The sequence below is a fragment of the Panonychus citri genome, unplaced genomic scaffold (genome assembly GCF_014898815.1).
Source record: "Panonychus citri isolate SS breed McGregor unplaced genomic scaffold, ASM1489881v1 Contig00141, whole genome shotgun sequence".
In the NCBI taxonomy this organism is placed as follows: Eukaryota; Metazoa; Arthropoda; class Arachnida; order Trombidiformes; family Tetranychidae; genus Panonychus; species Panonychus citri.
The window spans coordinates 3887466-3901321 of NW_026515546.1; the positions used below are offsets into that span (position 1 = coordinate 3887466).

At 31.8% G+C, this 13856-nt stretch overlaps 5 protein-coding genes across 9 annotated transcripts; 2 read left to right on the top strand and 3 right to left on the bottom strand.

Annotated features, from left to right (window-relative positions):
* Window positions 1-265: 265 nt before the first annotated feature.
* Window positions 266-1215, top strand: LOC128395128 (TIMELESS-interacting protein-like; the record flags this gene model as incomplete). Its single annotated transcript, XM_053355529.1, has 1 exon — window positions 266-1215. A coding segment is annotated over one exon (924 nt), but the record flags the coding sequence as incomplete, so codon positions are not given.
* Window positions 1216-1279: 64 nt separating this feature from the next.
* On the bottom strand, window positions 1280-4817 carry LOC128395290 (uncharacterized). The gene is given in 3 exon segments (XM_053355695.1): window positions 1280-1689; window positions 1692-3642; window positions 4189-4817. Coding segments are annotated over 2 exon segments (1791 nt in total). The 5' UTR covers window positions 3181-3642; window positions 4189-4817; the 3' UTR covers window positions 1280-1387.
* A 204-nt stretch (window positions 4818-5021) lies between these two features.
* LOC128395289 (uncharacterized) lies at window positions 5022-8211 on the top strand. The gene has a single exon (XM_053355694.1). The coding sequence runs from the start codon at window positions 5959-5961 to the stop codon at window positions 7900-7902; it is 1944 nt and encodes a 647-aa protein (XP_053211669.1). The 5' UTR covers window positions 5022-5958; the 3' UTR covers window positions 7903-8211.
* LOC128395299 (uncharacterized) lies at window positions 8211-9650 on the bottom strand. Of its 5 annotated transcripts, none has more exons than XM_053355712.1 (3): window positions 9269-9650; window positions 8833-8893; window positions 8211-8768 (listed from the first exon to the last, which is right to left on the bottom strand). In XM_053355712.1, the coding sequence occupies exons 2-3, from the start codon at window positions 8882-8884 to the stop codon at window positions 8278-8280; spliced, it is 543 nt and encodes a 180-aa protein (XP_053211687.1). In that variant the 5' UTR covers window positions 8885-8893; window positions 9269-9650; the 3' UTR covers window positions 8211-8277. The 5 variants fall into 5 exon arrangements, with proteins under 5 accessions (XP_053211687.1, XP_053211686.1, XP_053211685.1 ...); XM_053355711.1 differs by having other exon boundaries at window positions 8833-8942; XM_053355710.1 differs by having other exon boundaries at window positions 8833-8974.
* A 1311-nt stretch (window positions 9651-10961) lies between these two features.
* Window positions 10962-13527, bottom strand: LOC128395300 (ras-related protein Rab6). The gene is made up of 7 exons (XM_053355714.1): window positions 13367-13527; window positions 12900-13012; window positions 12676-12781; window positions 12460-12571; window positions 12173-12266; window positions 11988-12051; window positions 10962-11728 (listed from the first exon to the last, which is right to left on the bottom strand). Exons 1-7 carry the CDS (start codon window positions 13434-13436, stop codon window positions 11661-11663), a joined length of 627 nt encoding a protein of 208 aa, XP_053211689.1. The 5' UTR covers window positions 13437-13527; the 3' UTR covers window positions 10962-11660.
* Window positions 13528-13856: the final 329 nt, after the last annotated feature.

Sequence of the window (13856 nt, forward strand, 5' to 3'; positions counted from 1 at the left end):
GAATTAATTTTTTAAATGTCGAAATTAATTCTAAACACAACAGAAATTAAGTAGAAACGAAATGGCCCAACAGAGAACAGATCAAAGAGTAGAGTATTTCACTCTTTGGAACAGATTGAATCTTAATGATTCTTTTTTCTTTTAGAATAAAATTTGAAGAGAATTTTTTCTTTCTGTATTATATGGATGGTCCCTGGTTCTTTTTGGCGGATAAAATTTTCTTTTGTTTACAATTTGAGTTCAATTTCTGTTGTTTTAATTGTTTTTAATTCTCCACTTGTTTATCTTGTTTTTTAATTGTTCCAATTATGGATTTGTTTTAACCGAAGAAGATTATTTACCTGCTGAGTTTGATGAACTTCCTTTGGATGAAGCTATTCTTAGAGTTCGAGAATTGGAGGACGAGAGACCTTCCTCTTCAAAGGAGAAAAAGTCTAAAGAGAAGAGAAAAAGAAACAAAGATGATGATGATGATGGCGGTGATGGAAGTGATGGTGGTCCTGATGATGATCAATATTCGGATGATGATGGTTGGCTTGTTAATGATTTAGGTGATGATGGTTATGTGGATGATGATGAGGAAGATGAACAGGTTGTTTCTGTCAAAGATGGAGTTAAAGTTTTTGCTGCTGATGAAGCAGAGGAAGAGGATGATGGTGGTGGAAAAAAGAAAAAGAGAAAACCTAATGATGATGATAAGGAGAAAAAACCACGTCGTCGAGTTAAACCTGGAATTAGAGTGATTCTTAATGTTGACCGATTGAGAGATGTCAGAGGATTAGCTGCTCTACCAGATATCCAACGAAAATTAAGGTTTAAAGGTAAAGGTCACGAGGAAGAAGATTTATCAATGGTTATGGAAATGATGGAGCAATGGGCTCACCGGTTAATGCCTAAAATGAAATTCGATGATTTTATCAAGAAAACTGAGATAATTGGACGTAAAAGGCCCATTAAAATGTTCGTTCACAACATGCGTCATAATTTGCCACTAAACACTATTCGAAATGGTAAACCTGATATAGATTTTGAACAATTGGCTCGCGATAGTGATGAATTTGCTTTTGATGATGATCAACCACCGGCCGCTCCGATCAATGCTGAAGATGCATTCGACGCAATGATGAGAGAAGCCGAGAAAGTGGTCAAGCAACGAGCTGCTGCTGCAGCCACTGCCACTTGTATTTAGAGAATAAAATTATAATATTCATAGTATTTATGTTCGATATCAATCAGCTCATTTAAAATAGTGTATTAATAATTAGTGTAAACGAAAACATTAATCATAAATCAAAGGTACTAAACCTCGTTAAAAATTTACTAATAATTTGTTAATGCGAGATGGTCATTCTATCTTTGTTGATAGGGTAACAAAAATTGGTTCATTTTAAAATTCAAGTGCTTCGATTAGTTTTTGAAGACAAAATTTGGACCCTTTGTGAGAAGCGTCACTGAAATGGGTCATATTTAGGAATCCGTGGGGTAAATCGGGCATAATGTCAAGTTTTACTTTCCCGCTCAAATTTTTAGCATAATCTATTGTCATATCAAGGAAAGGGTCAAATTCACCGATAACCATATAAATCGGTAAATCGTCTAGTGTGTTAATATCGTAAGAAACCATCGGGGAAATATATGGTAACTTGGAATCGGTGACAATTTTTGAACTTCTTCTATCGAATTCATTTTATCACAAGTGTACCAATTGTTATCCGAATTGAACCAAGTGTTATAAACTCGTTCCCATTGTGAATCTTTCGAGTACCTATTGGAATCTTGGTTATTATTGTTATCATGATTGTATGATGAACTTTTTATCGTCTTGTTAGATATTCCATCATGTTCATTTAATGTCTTTAATGAGCTTTCAAAGTCTGAATCAAAAGTAATCCCGGATGCGTACAATGAAAGACCTTGATAAACGGTATTCAGATTGAGGAAAGTGTCGAGAAATCCCATCACCAAAGAAGGTATTTTACCTTGATGATTGAAGGAGAAAATGGGATAAAATCCAACGAATGCGGTAGGAAAGATTGGAACAGATTCTTGGGATACTTGTTGAATGTCTCGTAGAACCGCTGCCAAGGTGAATAGGAGATAAGCTCCACCAGAATCACCACAGAAAACAATTCGACGAGGTGTAAACCCAAGAGTTTCCGTTACCTTTGTTGTTTGAGTGACCAACCATAAATAAAGATCAAGTATCTCTTGAAGTGCCACCGGGTATCTGACTGCACGTGTATAGTCAACGTCTAAAATGACCGCTCCACCAAGGTGAGGAATCCATTCCATGAGATAAGTGTCATGAAGTAAAGGAACATCAATGACAAATGCACCTCCACGAACATGGAAAACTAAATCACCCGAAGGTTCAAGTCCAGTGTAGGTCAAAAGTCGACAGGTTACAAAATTGTTATTCCCACTATCAAATGGAGGTTCAGTTGGACAGAATGTAACTCGTCCTTTTCCTGACTTTGGAATCATCCAATCAGTTTGTCGTGAGATGGTTAACTTTTTAATCTCGGTTCGATGGTAATACGAATGTAATGTACTAATGGCTGAGGTTAATGGATTGTTGGCCGCATTTAATATCGAAAGAGGGAAAAAAGCATTGGCTCCATAGAGAATCTCGGACATTCGTGAGTAATTTGAATCTGGTGAGATTAAGCTGGATAGAGAATTGGGAAATCCCGAGATGAGGCCAGCAAAAAACGCAAAAAGTCGAAGTGCTGATCGAGATTGAGGTTCAACGAAAAACAAGGAGAAATGTTTCCAATAAGTTTTAATCTTATTCTGAACCTTAGATCGAGATGAGATGAAATTATCCAAATGCCAAGAAGTTGATCCTTTGATTGATGTTAAATTTGCATGATGTAGATCAACAACCATAGTAAACAAATCAACAAATAAACTGACCACCTCGATCAAAGGTTCAGTAAGCTGGACATTGGCCGATAAAAGGGTTTCCTTAATAATTGGTAAAATTTGATCGATAATTTTCAATAAACTTCGACATCCATTGAATTGAATATCATTATAATCATAAGAAGGAGCAAATTGTTCAATCTCCTTAGTTAATTGTCCCAAATGATAAAGGTTATCCATTAATTGTTCAGGCACATCTTTAAATAGACTAGAGTTTAAAGTTGTAATCAATTGTTGAATTTTAATTGAAGTCATTGTTAATCTTGAAACTGTGATAATTGGCAAGTTAACAATTAAACGACGGAGAACACAGCTAAATTAAATTAACACTGATTACAATCAACGGGGTTTTGCTGTTTAAATTATTTAAGGAATTGTTTCCTCATGAGCCCGTTCAACTGGTTACTTGATTACATAGACAACTTTTTGATGATTCTAATTGCAATTTAAATCTTGATTGGCAAATGTTTGATGGTCAAATTTTGTAATAATTTAATAGACAATTACGAAATGATTTAGTATATGTAGTAAATTACTTAGGCCAGGGGAATATATTAATAACAACACTGTGGTAATTAAATTAAGCTGATTGTGAATATGATGTTTACACTTTCAACCAACGTCAACTAATGATTAGTTGACAATTAAGTTTATAAAATGGTTTCGTTTGATAATCACAATTGATCCGATTCAATTGAAACAGATAAAGTTGTTAATCTAAACGAGAAAAAAAATATAAATCATTAATTGTTGATCATTTAAAGTGATGGTGAAAAAAAAGTAACAGTATAATTGTGGTGATTAGTTAACAATCAACTAAATGTAATTATATCTATCATTTTATATCTTTGGTCTAATCACTTGTTGAGATAATCAATTAACGTATGATGTTGATTTCTATCATTTATTTAGATTGATTGTTGAAACATTGATTTGGTTCTAATGTGATTTGATTGTGACAATTTTTCTCGTTCTTTTCATGTTAATTGTATTGGAAAAGAGAAAGTTAAAGATAATCAATTTAATCATCAAACTGGAAAACTGGATGGAGTTTAATTATCGAGTTGATCAATAGGTAAACGGAATTTCATTCATATTAATTGTTTACTTAAGACAATTTATCTTTGATTAGGATGAATGATAATTAACAAGTAAATGTCACTAATGTTAGAAACTCAAGGATATAAATCAAATTAACAATTGAAAATTAGACTAATCTAGTAAAAGTATTGAGAGAGAGAGAAAATATAATTAGTTAATTACCTTGGATTAGATTGTAACCTCGAATTTGTTGATCTCCTTGTGTGATTGATTTGAAGTAAAATAACAATTTAATTACAATTGATGACTAATCAATAGTAACAATTAAGTATTTAGAGAGATTTGATTGTAGAGTGAAATCTCAATTTCAATGAGGTTAATTGATGATTATGGTGATGAATCACTGGAAGAGTTCAAAATACAATCACAATTTATTTTATGTACATTTAACTATTTGCTTGATGTTAATGGAACGACAATTAACTAACAATTAATAATGAAATTGTTGAATGATGATGACGACAAAAGATGAGGAAGATTCTGCTGATTTATTGATAATTGAGATAATTTTAGTTCAAGTTAAGTTGATAATCGATATGAGATGTTATCTGGTCAATAAGAAAAAATCACCTGAGTGACCTGCTATTGGTTAGACCCAAAGATCAGGCCACTTAACGGAACCTCCTACTTGTGGCCTCCTAGTTCCGTGTTGGGTCAGTTTATGATATTAGAATGTTACAACAATTTTGGCCAATAGTTGAGAGAAAGTAACAATTAAATCAATAAATCACCAGAATTAAGATAAGCTGATGAGATAAAAAGTGAATAAAAATAATAACTAATCCAATTGGTTTCTAATCATCAACGAGAGATTACAATTAACCATACAAACAATAAACATACGAACAAAATTGTCAGAATTAAACTTGCTAATTGTTAACAATTAAACTAAAATTGGTTGGTTGTTGATTCTCATATTAGATGGGGTTAGTTGTCAATTTGTTTTTCTTTCTGTCAACCTTGAAATCATTTCTTAAATTGTTATTTACTAATTGAATTAATTGTAAATAATTTATTATTAGTATTCTTATTCTTTGAATTATTGATTGTTAATTATGTTTAACTGATTAAATCAGGAAAATGGATCGTCAAGGATTTAGTGTTTTCCCTCTTGAAAATTTCCACTTTCTCTTCATCATGTTACTTATTGTGTATCTTTCTATGTTTATCTTGATTTAATCACTACTATCAATTGATTTGATTATTTATCTTTTCGTTTTTCTTTGCTCAATCACTTAATGAGATGGTCAACCTTTCTTACAATTTAAGAATCAAATTCTGTATTCAAGGTTTAAAGTAAAGTTTTTATTGTTCCAACATTCAACCAACCGGTTGCTCTCTCATGCTCTAGGCTTTCCTACACTTGATTGTTATTGCTTGAAGCTTCAACGAAATCATTGTTAATTCTGTTAATTTTCTTCCCCTGTTCCCATTGATTAATCAAGTTTTCGTTAATTATAATCTCTCTCTATCTCTCTTTAACGTCCCATTTCCATAGACAAAAAATTATCATTGGAATCTGATGATAAATCGGCTGAGCGTTTATTCAGCTTCCAACATCCAAATTAGTTGATTTCTATTCTCTTGTTTACTAATATTCTTTATTTTCTCAAATCACTCATCATTTAAATCAACATTTATCTTCTCAATCAAGTTAAATCAAATCAACACCAAATTGGAAATCGATACAATTGATTGTCTACCAAAACAATAATCAATTTCTTCACCTGATCATCTGTTCAATCCGGAGCATAAGGAAATTGATGCTCCATTAAAACTGTGGATCAATTTTGTCAAACATAATCAACCAGCCCACAACCTTAATCAAAAGGTTTAATTGTTAAACCTTAAGTGTAACAATCAACCCAAGTGTCTATTGGATTAATCTTATTATCTTATGTTTACACCTTTACCTTGACTACATTGAACGAAATGGACAAAGGTAAATCATCCAATGGTCAACCGATTGGTTTCATTGATAATACTCATCATGATCTGACTGGAGAGCAATTAAAAACAATTAGACAATTGGTTAAAACGTTGAAAGTTAAAGATGATGGTGCTAAAAGTAGAAATCAATTTATCCATCAATTGTACAATGATTGGTCCAAATTAAGCTTATTGTGTGAACAAATCTCTACATCAGCAGTTAATTATGATCATATTGGTATTCATGACAATCAAATTGTTAAAGCAACTCCTTTAAACGATGATAACAACAATTACCATGGAAACAAAGTATCACAATATAATGGTGTTAAAAGTTTGATCAAAGTTGTCAGTAAATTTGTTTACCATGTTGAAAGTGGCCTTAAAAAAGACGATGGTAAAAGTATCGACTTTGAACCTTTAATACAAATAACCGAGATGTTAACTCACTTGATTGAGATTGTAAGCAGAATATTTATTCCCGGACAATCAATTGGTACTGGTAAACATGCGACACTTTACCTACTCGATACTTATTTAGAGTCGAGAGATAAAATAACCAATGGAATCAAAGCTTATTGGTCCAGTTATCCCGCTTTTTGGTTAGATGAAGATTCTCAATGGCTCTCATCCGTTTTCTCACTTGCATCCTCGTCTCTCAGTAATTTACCTTATTCATTGATGTCCTTGGTTTCTCGTTCTGCTCATGGCCATTGGCAGGAAGATTTACTTCATTCAGCTAATCCTTATTTTCCACTCAATTTGGTTAATTATCTGAACAATCCGTTAACCTCAAGTATCAACTGGTTATCATGCAAATATCATGGTCTTCATGTAAGAGAGATTTTGGTCGACAATCGACAAACCGAATGGCATATTCCCTTTGACGAGGAAGATGGAGATGGTAAAGTAAAGTTTATTCCGGCTGATGTTTCGACGGGGGATAAGTTGAAACCATTGAAGTGTCGATTGATTCACCAAGCCGGTGCTAAGCCGAATGGTAATATTATCTTACATGCACAAGGAGGCGCGTTTACTGTTGAACTGCCTTCCGTTTTTGACCAGTGTTTCCGTGTTTGGACTCCACAATTAGAAGGAGCTGTTATTCTTGATGTTGTTTATTCTCGATATGTTCGTTATCCTGTTCAAGTACAAGAACTTCTTGATGTTTTTCTTTGGCTAACCAACTATCAAACGAACGATGTCGAGTCGATTCTTGGTTTTATTCCAAAGAAAATTATATTCTGTGGAGACTCAGCTGGTGGATTATTCTTCTTCTCCTTGGCAACTATTATCCGTGACATTCAAATTCTCTCATCGTCACCGTCATCATCATATTCACTTATAAATACAAAGAAACCTTTTCCCGATCATTTATACCCAAAGGCATTGGTTACTTTCTATCCAGTGCTTTCGATCACATTTCCAACTGTTCAACCTTCGTTAATATTGTCATTTTTGGACCAATTTTTGACCCCATTAACGATTCTCAATTGTCTATCTTTATACTCATCGGGTGTCATTTTTGACTCTGAATGTACTAACCTTGATTCCCCTGATGCCTCTCGATACCTTCAACCCGATCGATGGCAAGCATTTTACAACACTTGGATGGGGAAGAGAAAAAATTGGCTCGAATGTGATAAAGAAACTCTAGATGAACGGGTCGAGAAAATTTCCGAAGCAGCATTAACACCTTACAAAGCTCCGCTTATTTCATATGATCTTGACCTAATTAAAGATCTGAACATTTACCTGGTTGTTGGTGAATTTGATCCATTCCTTGATACAAACATTGAATTCGCACAAAGATGGCCTGGAAAAATAAAACTCGACGTAATCGATGACCTGGGCCATGGATTCTTAGCGCTATCATGGTCAAGTCCAAGATGTCGCAGAGCGGCTCGTGTTTGTCTCAACAGAATTTTGGAAGCTTTCAATGAGTAATAATCAACAATTAACGCGATCAAGTTCAAAATACATATCGATCAACCTACTCAGTGACAATTTCGTTATTATATTTTTCTTACATTTCATTATTTTCAATAATCTCAAACTTATATAAATACAATTTAAATTAAGACAAATCAACTATTTTATATAAATATTGAGTTAATTTACAATTTAAATTGTTGTAGTTGAAAAAAAAACTACTAATTTGTTTTTCTTATTATATAACTTTTTCAATTGTATTTCTGTGACATTGTTAACAATCAACACTGTAAATGACCAATTAAGTATTTGAAACATTTGCTGTTAATCAAAAATCAAATTTATTGATTGTTTTGTTTAATTCATCGATACTTCAATTGCTGACAAAGTTTAAAGTAAAATTAAATTGTCCTCTAATTGTTTGAGGTAAGTATCGGCCATCGATTGATTAAGTGAATCAACTTTAAATGAGATACCCTGAGTTGGTAAATTATCACAATTTAAATTACGGTTAATTGCTGATCTTTTACCTATGATAACAACATCACTATCAACGGAATCAATTATTTCACCACCAGAATTAATTGTTAGAAGATAATTAAAAAGATGATTTAATGATCCGAACAGGAAATCAGCCGCATTAACAGTTTCGTTTTGGAATACAAATTGACCGGTAAATGGATCTGAAAGTGATCTTAATTTACCTTCAAAGTTAATTGTTGTTGATGATGATTGATCACTTGAAGATAATAGAGACGAGATAAATTGTTTAGCAACTTGATTAACAGCGTCTTCAGGTTTAACACCCGAAACAATCAACTGATTAAAGAGTCGACACAAATCAACGAAATCATTATCACCGATAATTGTTGAAGACCAACCTGAAGATTAATCATATTAACAATTAACAGACAATTAAAAAATTTTGTATCAAGTTTTACTTACCAGTTGATAGAGTTAAAAATGTAATTAATCCGATCGCAATTAAATTGTTCATAGTGATTAACTGTACGTTTAAATTGTCAGGATTAAAGGTTTGATGTTCAAAGTAGAGACTACAATTAAATGGAAAGCTAATTGTTATCATCTAATTTAATTAAACCAAAATTAAAGTTGGTATGATAATTTATGAAAATCTGGTTAATTTTGTACCATTTGTTTTAATTGTTAATGGTTAACAACCTTGATTCAGTTATTAACTAATCAACTAATCAAACTTTGATTGTCCAGTTTGAAAAGAAAAGTTAATTAAAATTGTTACAATGATTAAATTGTCTTTAACCCTGATCTTGGTGGTCAAATTGATGATTAGTTAAATTGTTAAAATGATTAAGCAGAAAAGTTAATTGTAAACAAAATGATAATAGAAAAGTTTATTTACCTTGAGTTAATTGTTGCAATTGGTTAATTGTCATTCTAATTGCACACTTTCCTTATGAAAACGTTTTTCTGAATAAACGAGACACTTAATTGTGATTAACTTTGACAATTGTAAACCTTTAGTTAGTAAATTAATCATCATATCACAATTAATAATAATATAAATTGTCCAAGGATAAATTATTAATAATTTGATGGTAAAAGTTGATCAATCAATTTGTTTTCATTGCAACAATCAATCAACATCAGTTTCAATTATGATTAAAATTAACAGTTAAATTACCAATTGTTATCGAATCATAATAATCACTATCAATAGTTATCTAACAATCAATCAGTTTGCGAAACTTTAATTGTGTTAAACTATCGGCCAATTAAATTGAATTACTTTTTAAATTTTCTTGCTAAAAGTGATAAATAATCAATCAAACATGAAAGTTAATTGTTACTATTTGCTAATTGTTTCACTTTTTTTCATCTTTTGTCTCATTGGAAAAGCTAATTGTCAACAGGAAATCAAATCATCAACCAATGGATCAAATCTGATTAACGGTAACAACAGTTTACCAATAATTAAGCCTCGATGCTTAACTGGATTAATTTCGGGCTTTACTAATTCAACTAATTCAACTCGATTAAATTCCTCCGGTGGTTTATTTTCACCGATATTTAATTTGTTCACTTCACTTCGAGATTCGGTTTTTGGTACAATTAGTTCAATTTCCAGCGCGAATCCATTAACTTCATTATTTTCTCGAACCGCTAACAATTAAACTTTAATTGTAATCGAAAATTATTCTCTGGTTAAATTTGTGTTCAACTAATCATCATCACCACAACTGTTAATTAATGTAATCTATTAAATCCCTACAGGAGGATTTACAGGCATCAAGCGTAATTAGTTAATCTAATCAACTGAATTAATGATTAATTGAAGTAAATTTTACTTTTTAACTTTACTTTTGTAGTTTTTATCAACTAATTGTAATTATTAACTGGACTTAATTAAATTTGGATCAATGGATTTGTTTTTCTTGTTTTACTTTCTGATTGATTAGTTAATTGTGAATCAATTTACTGTATGATTTTTATGGTCTAATGAGTTGATTGTTTTCCGATTTTTTTTTTTCGGGTAATAATGTTAATTTGATGACTACATTTGAATGATAATTAAAAATCACTTATTGATTGTCGTTGTTTTAATTGTTGTTGTCAATAATCATTTGCATAACGCTCATATTTTTATATACGTTGACTAAATTAGCGACTGATTCACTTGATATGTGATCCGTTTTAAAGGCCAATATCACGCTCGATAAAAAATCTATCCGTTTGATTTTATAATCAACTAAATCACTTGGAAGATTTTAATAGATTAACTTGATTAAAAGAGGAGAAAGATGAAGATAATGATGCTCATCTTCAATGAAAAGTGATTACCGGGTTTCTTTCATAAGTATTTAAATGACAATAGTTATTCAAGGTTAATTGATATTAAACCTTTAACACTGATTATCATTTAAACCAGTAATTAACTAATCACAGTTTGTAGATGAGCTTTTTCAATCTTTTCTTTTGATTGTAACGACAAATGATCGCGATTATGAAGATTCCAAGTTGATTAATCCAAAAGCTTCACGATAAAATTGATGAATCTCGAAGATGATGAGGTTACAATTGTTGTAATTAGCACGTTGATTATTGAATGTTGATCGTTTCTTTTTTTTCCAAACAAAATTACAAAAAAAACTTTATAAACAAATTATTCTTTTCATCCAATGTTTTGCATGCCGTTTGTTTTGCTCCAATTTTCAAAGATTTACATTAAAAAATGGCCAATCCTCTTTTTCCGTTTCATCATTTCATCTTCCTTCTGTTTATGAGTGTAGGATCCACTTGGTATGTAATTGGTAAATTAAAGGTAAAAAATGAGCTCATGTGAGAACTAAGATGATTGTGAATAGTAAAGTGTGAAAATCAACGAAAAATTGTTAGATTTTTAAAAAAAAACGGTACCAAGAAAAAAAGACGAATATTGTTGATGCAAAAAGAATTGGAGATAGGAGAGAGTTGCCTGGTTATCCTTTTCCATGGAGCAAAGATTGAATTATATTACTTTACAATGAATATCAGAAGGTGTAAATATATAAAAGACGGATCATCATGTTGAGGACTTTTTTGTTTCTTTCATTTTAAGCATCATCAAGGGTTAATGTTTGTTTCTCCTATGAATTATTTATGAGATTTCCAATGGATTTGAAAAACAGTTTAGTTTAAATCCGTGTTGTTAAATCACTGATGGTATTGGGTTTATGTTGGATGTTTAATTGTTAAATTTAGATTGGAAAGTGAATGTGCTTTTGGTTGCTTTAGCAAAGTGATAAATAAAAATATTAACAGGAGCAGCTATTTTCATCCCTAGGTGTTTCACTTGGAGTATCCTTTAGGTCAACTTCCACAACTAGAAAAATGGAGAAAAATCAAACAATTAGTATTCAATTGGATAAGTCAACAATTAGTCTACAATCAAGTGACAACATGAAACATGTATAAAGTGCAATAAACTGTAATGATGAAAAAGGAGATTCAGGTTAATATGGAAATTTAAGCAATAAATAGCTAAGGAACTTGGGAAGACACATTAACTTAATCTCGTTTTATTGGTGAATCTGAAAGATTTCTAAGGATAATTAAGAAAAGTAATTAGTAAATTAACTTACTATCTTCTTTAACTTTAGATGTTTGTTCCATTCCAGGTAATGCTGCAGCAACTCTTCTGAAAAGCTAATGTGAGGATAAGAAAGAAAGAAAGTTAATTGTCATGAATTAAAACGATAATAATCTAAATATGGACATATGATTAAATTTTTCTTTCATCACGATTAACAATCAAGATGGAACTTACTTGTTTTACATTATAACCTGATTTAGCGCTTGTCTCGATGAACATTACATTTAATTCTTTGGCTCGTTTTTCACCTTCCTCAGTGGAAACTTGCCTGGTGGGGAGAGAGAGAGAGAGGATTAGAGTGGAATGTTGTTGTTGTCAGTTCTCAAGTAGAGATGAAAGGAAGAGAATTATAACCTTGACATGACTAATTTTCTGGTGCAATGAATTAAGGTATGAAAAAGAAAAAGAAAAGAGAGAGAGAGAGAGAGAGAGAGAGAAAGAGATGGATAGAGAACACCAACCTTTTATCCTGCAAATCAGTCTTATTACCGACCAACATAATGATGACATCGTTACCTCTCTCAGTTCTTACATCATCGATCCATTTAGAGGTTTGATGGAATGAGTTGGCATCTATAAATAGAGATAGAGAAAAAAAATAGTTCATTGGATTAATCAATTATTGAGAAATTAAGATGAAATAGATTAAAGATTCACAAGAACCATGGTAATCATACTTGTTATGTCATAAACGACAACTGCGACCGTTGAGTCTCTAATATAACTTGGAATAAGGCTTCGGAATCTTTCTTGACCTGCTGTATCCCATAATTGCAGGCGAACCTAAATTAGAAGACAATCAAGGAAAAAGAACAGAGGAAAATTAATCTCCTTATTATAGATGTAACAAGAAACATGCTGAGGTGACAAAAAGAGAGATATTATTCAACTGTCAACTTACTGTTCTTTCCTCAAGGTACATGGTTTTAGATAGGAAATCAATACCAATCGTAGCCTGATAAGTATTATCAAATGTATCGTACATAAATCTTGTAATCAAAGATGTTTTGCCAACTAATTGAAATTAGATCGTCCAATTAAGTAAAATGGTCCAAAGATGGTAACATGAAGAGTTTTGTTCAATCAGATGCAAGAGAAGTAGAGAAAACCGGTGAAGAGAAATTAGATTGTTTCATTGTGAGATGCATCAATTGGAATTGATGAGTTGATTGTTTCCAGGATGAAAGTTATATGGTGATGTGATGATGAAAGGAAAACAACAGAGCAAGGTAATAAATGAAGAGAGAGAGAGAGAGAGAAAACAATCGTCACACAATAGAAATCAAAAAGGTCAATAGGAAACAAAAAGGAAATGAAAAATATCATGTCCATGTAAATGGACACTTTTCAATAGAAAATGACACCAACCTGATTGTTCCCCCAAGAAAACCAATTTGAATTTTTTCAAGGGATTACCAAAATCACCCGGAGACGACATTGTGATGTGATTAGTGATTTATTACTTTTCTAAAAAGGGATTAAATGTAAGAGAACAGTAAAGAGAGAGAGAAAACAATCGTCACACAATAGAAATCAAAAAGGTCAATAGGAAACAAAAAGGAAATGAAAAATATCATGTCCATGTAAATGGACACTTTTCAATAGAAAATGACACCAACCTGATTGTTCCCCCAAGAAAACCAATTTGAATTTTTTCAAGGGATTACCAAAATCACCCGGAGACGACATTGTGATGTGATTAGTGATTTATTACTTTTCTAAAAAGGGATTAAATGTAAGAGAACAGTAAAGAGAGAGAGAGAAAAAAACTGCACAAAGATGAGAGATGAGGTGGAAAGTGAAACAAATTTGCAAAAGAAAAGAAAAGGAGCCCTAACCGAATGAGAATAAACTGAAA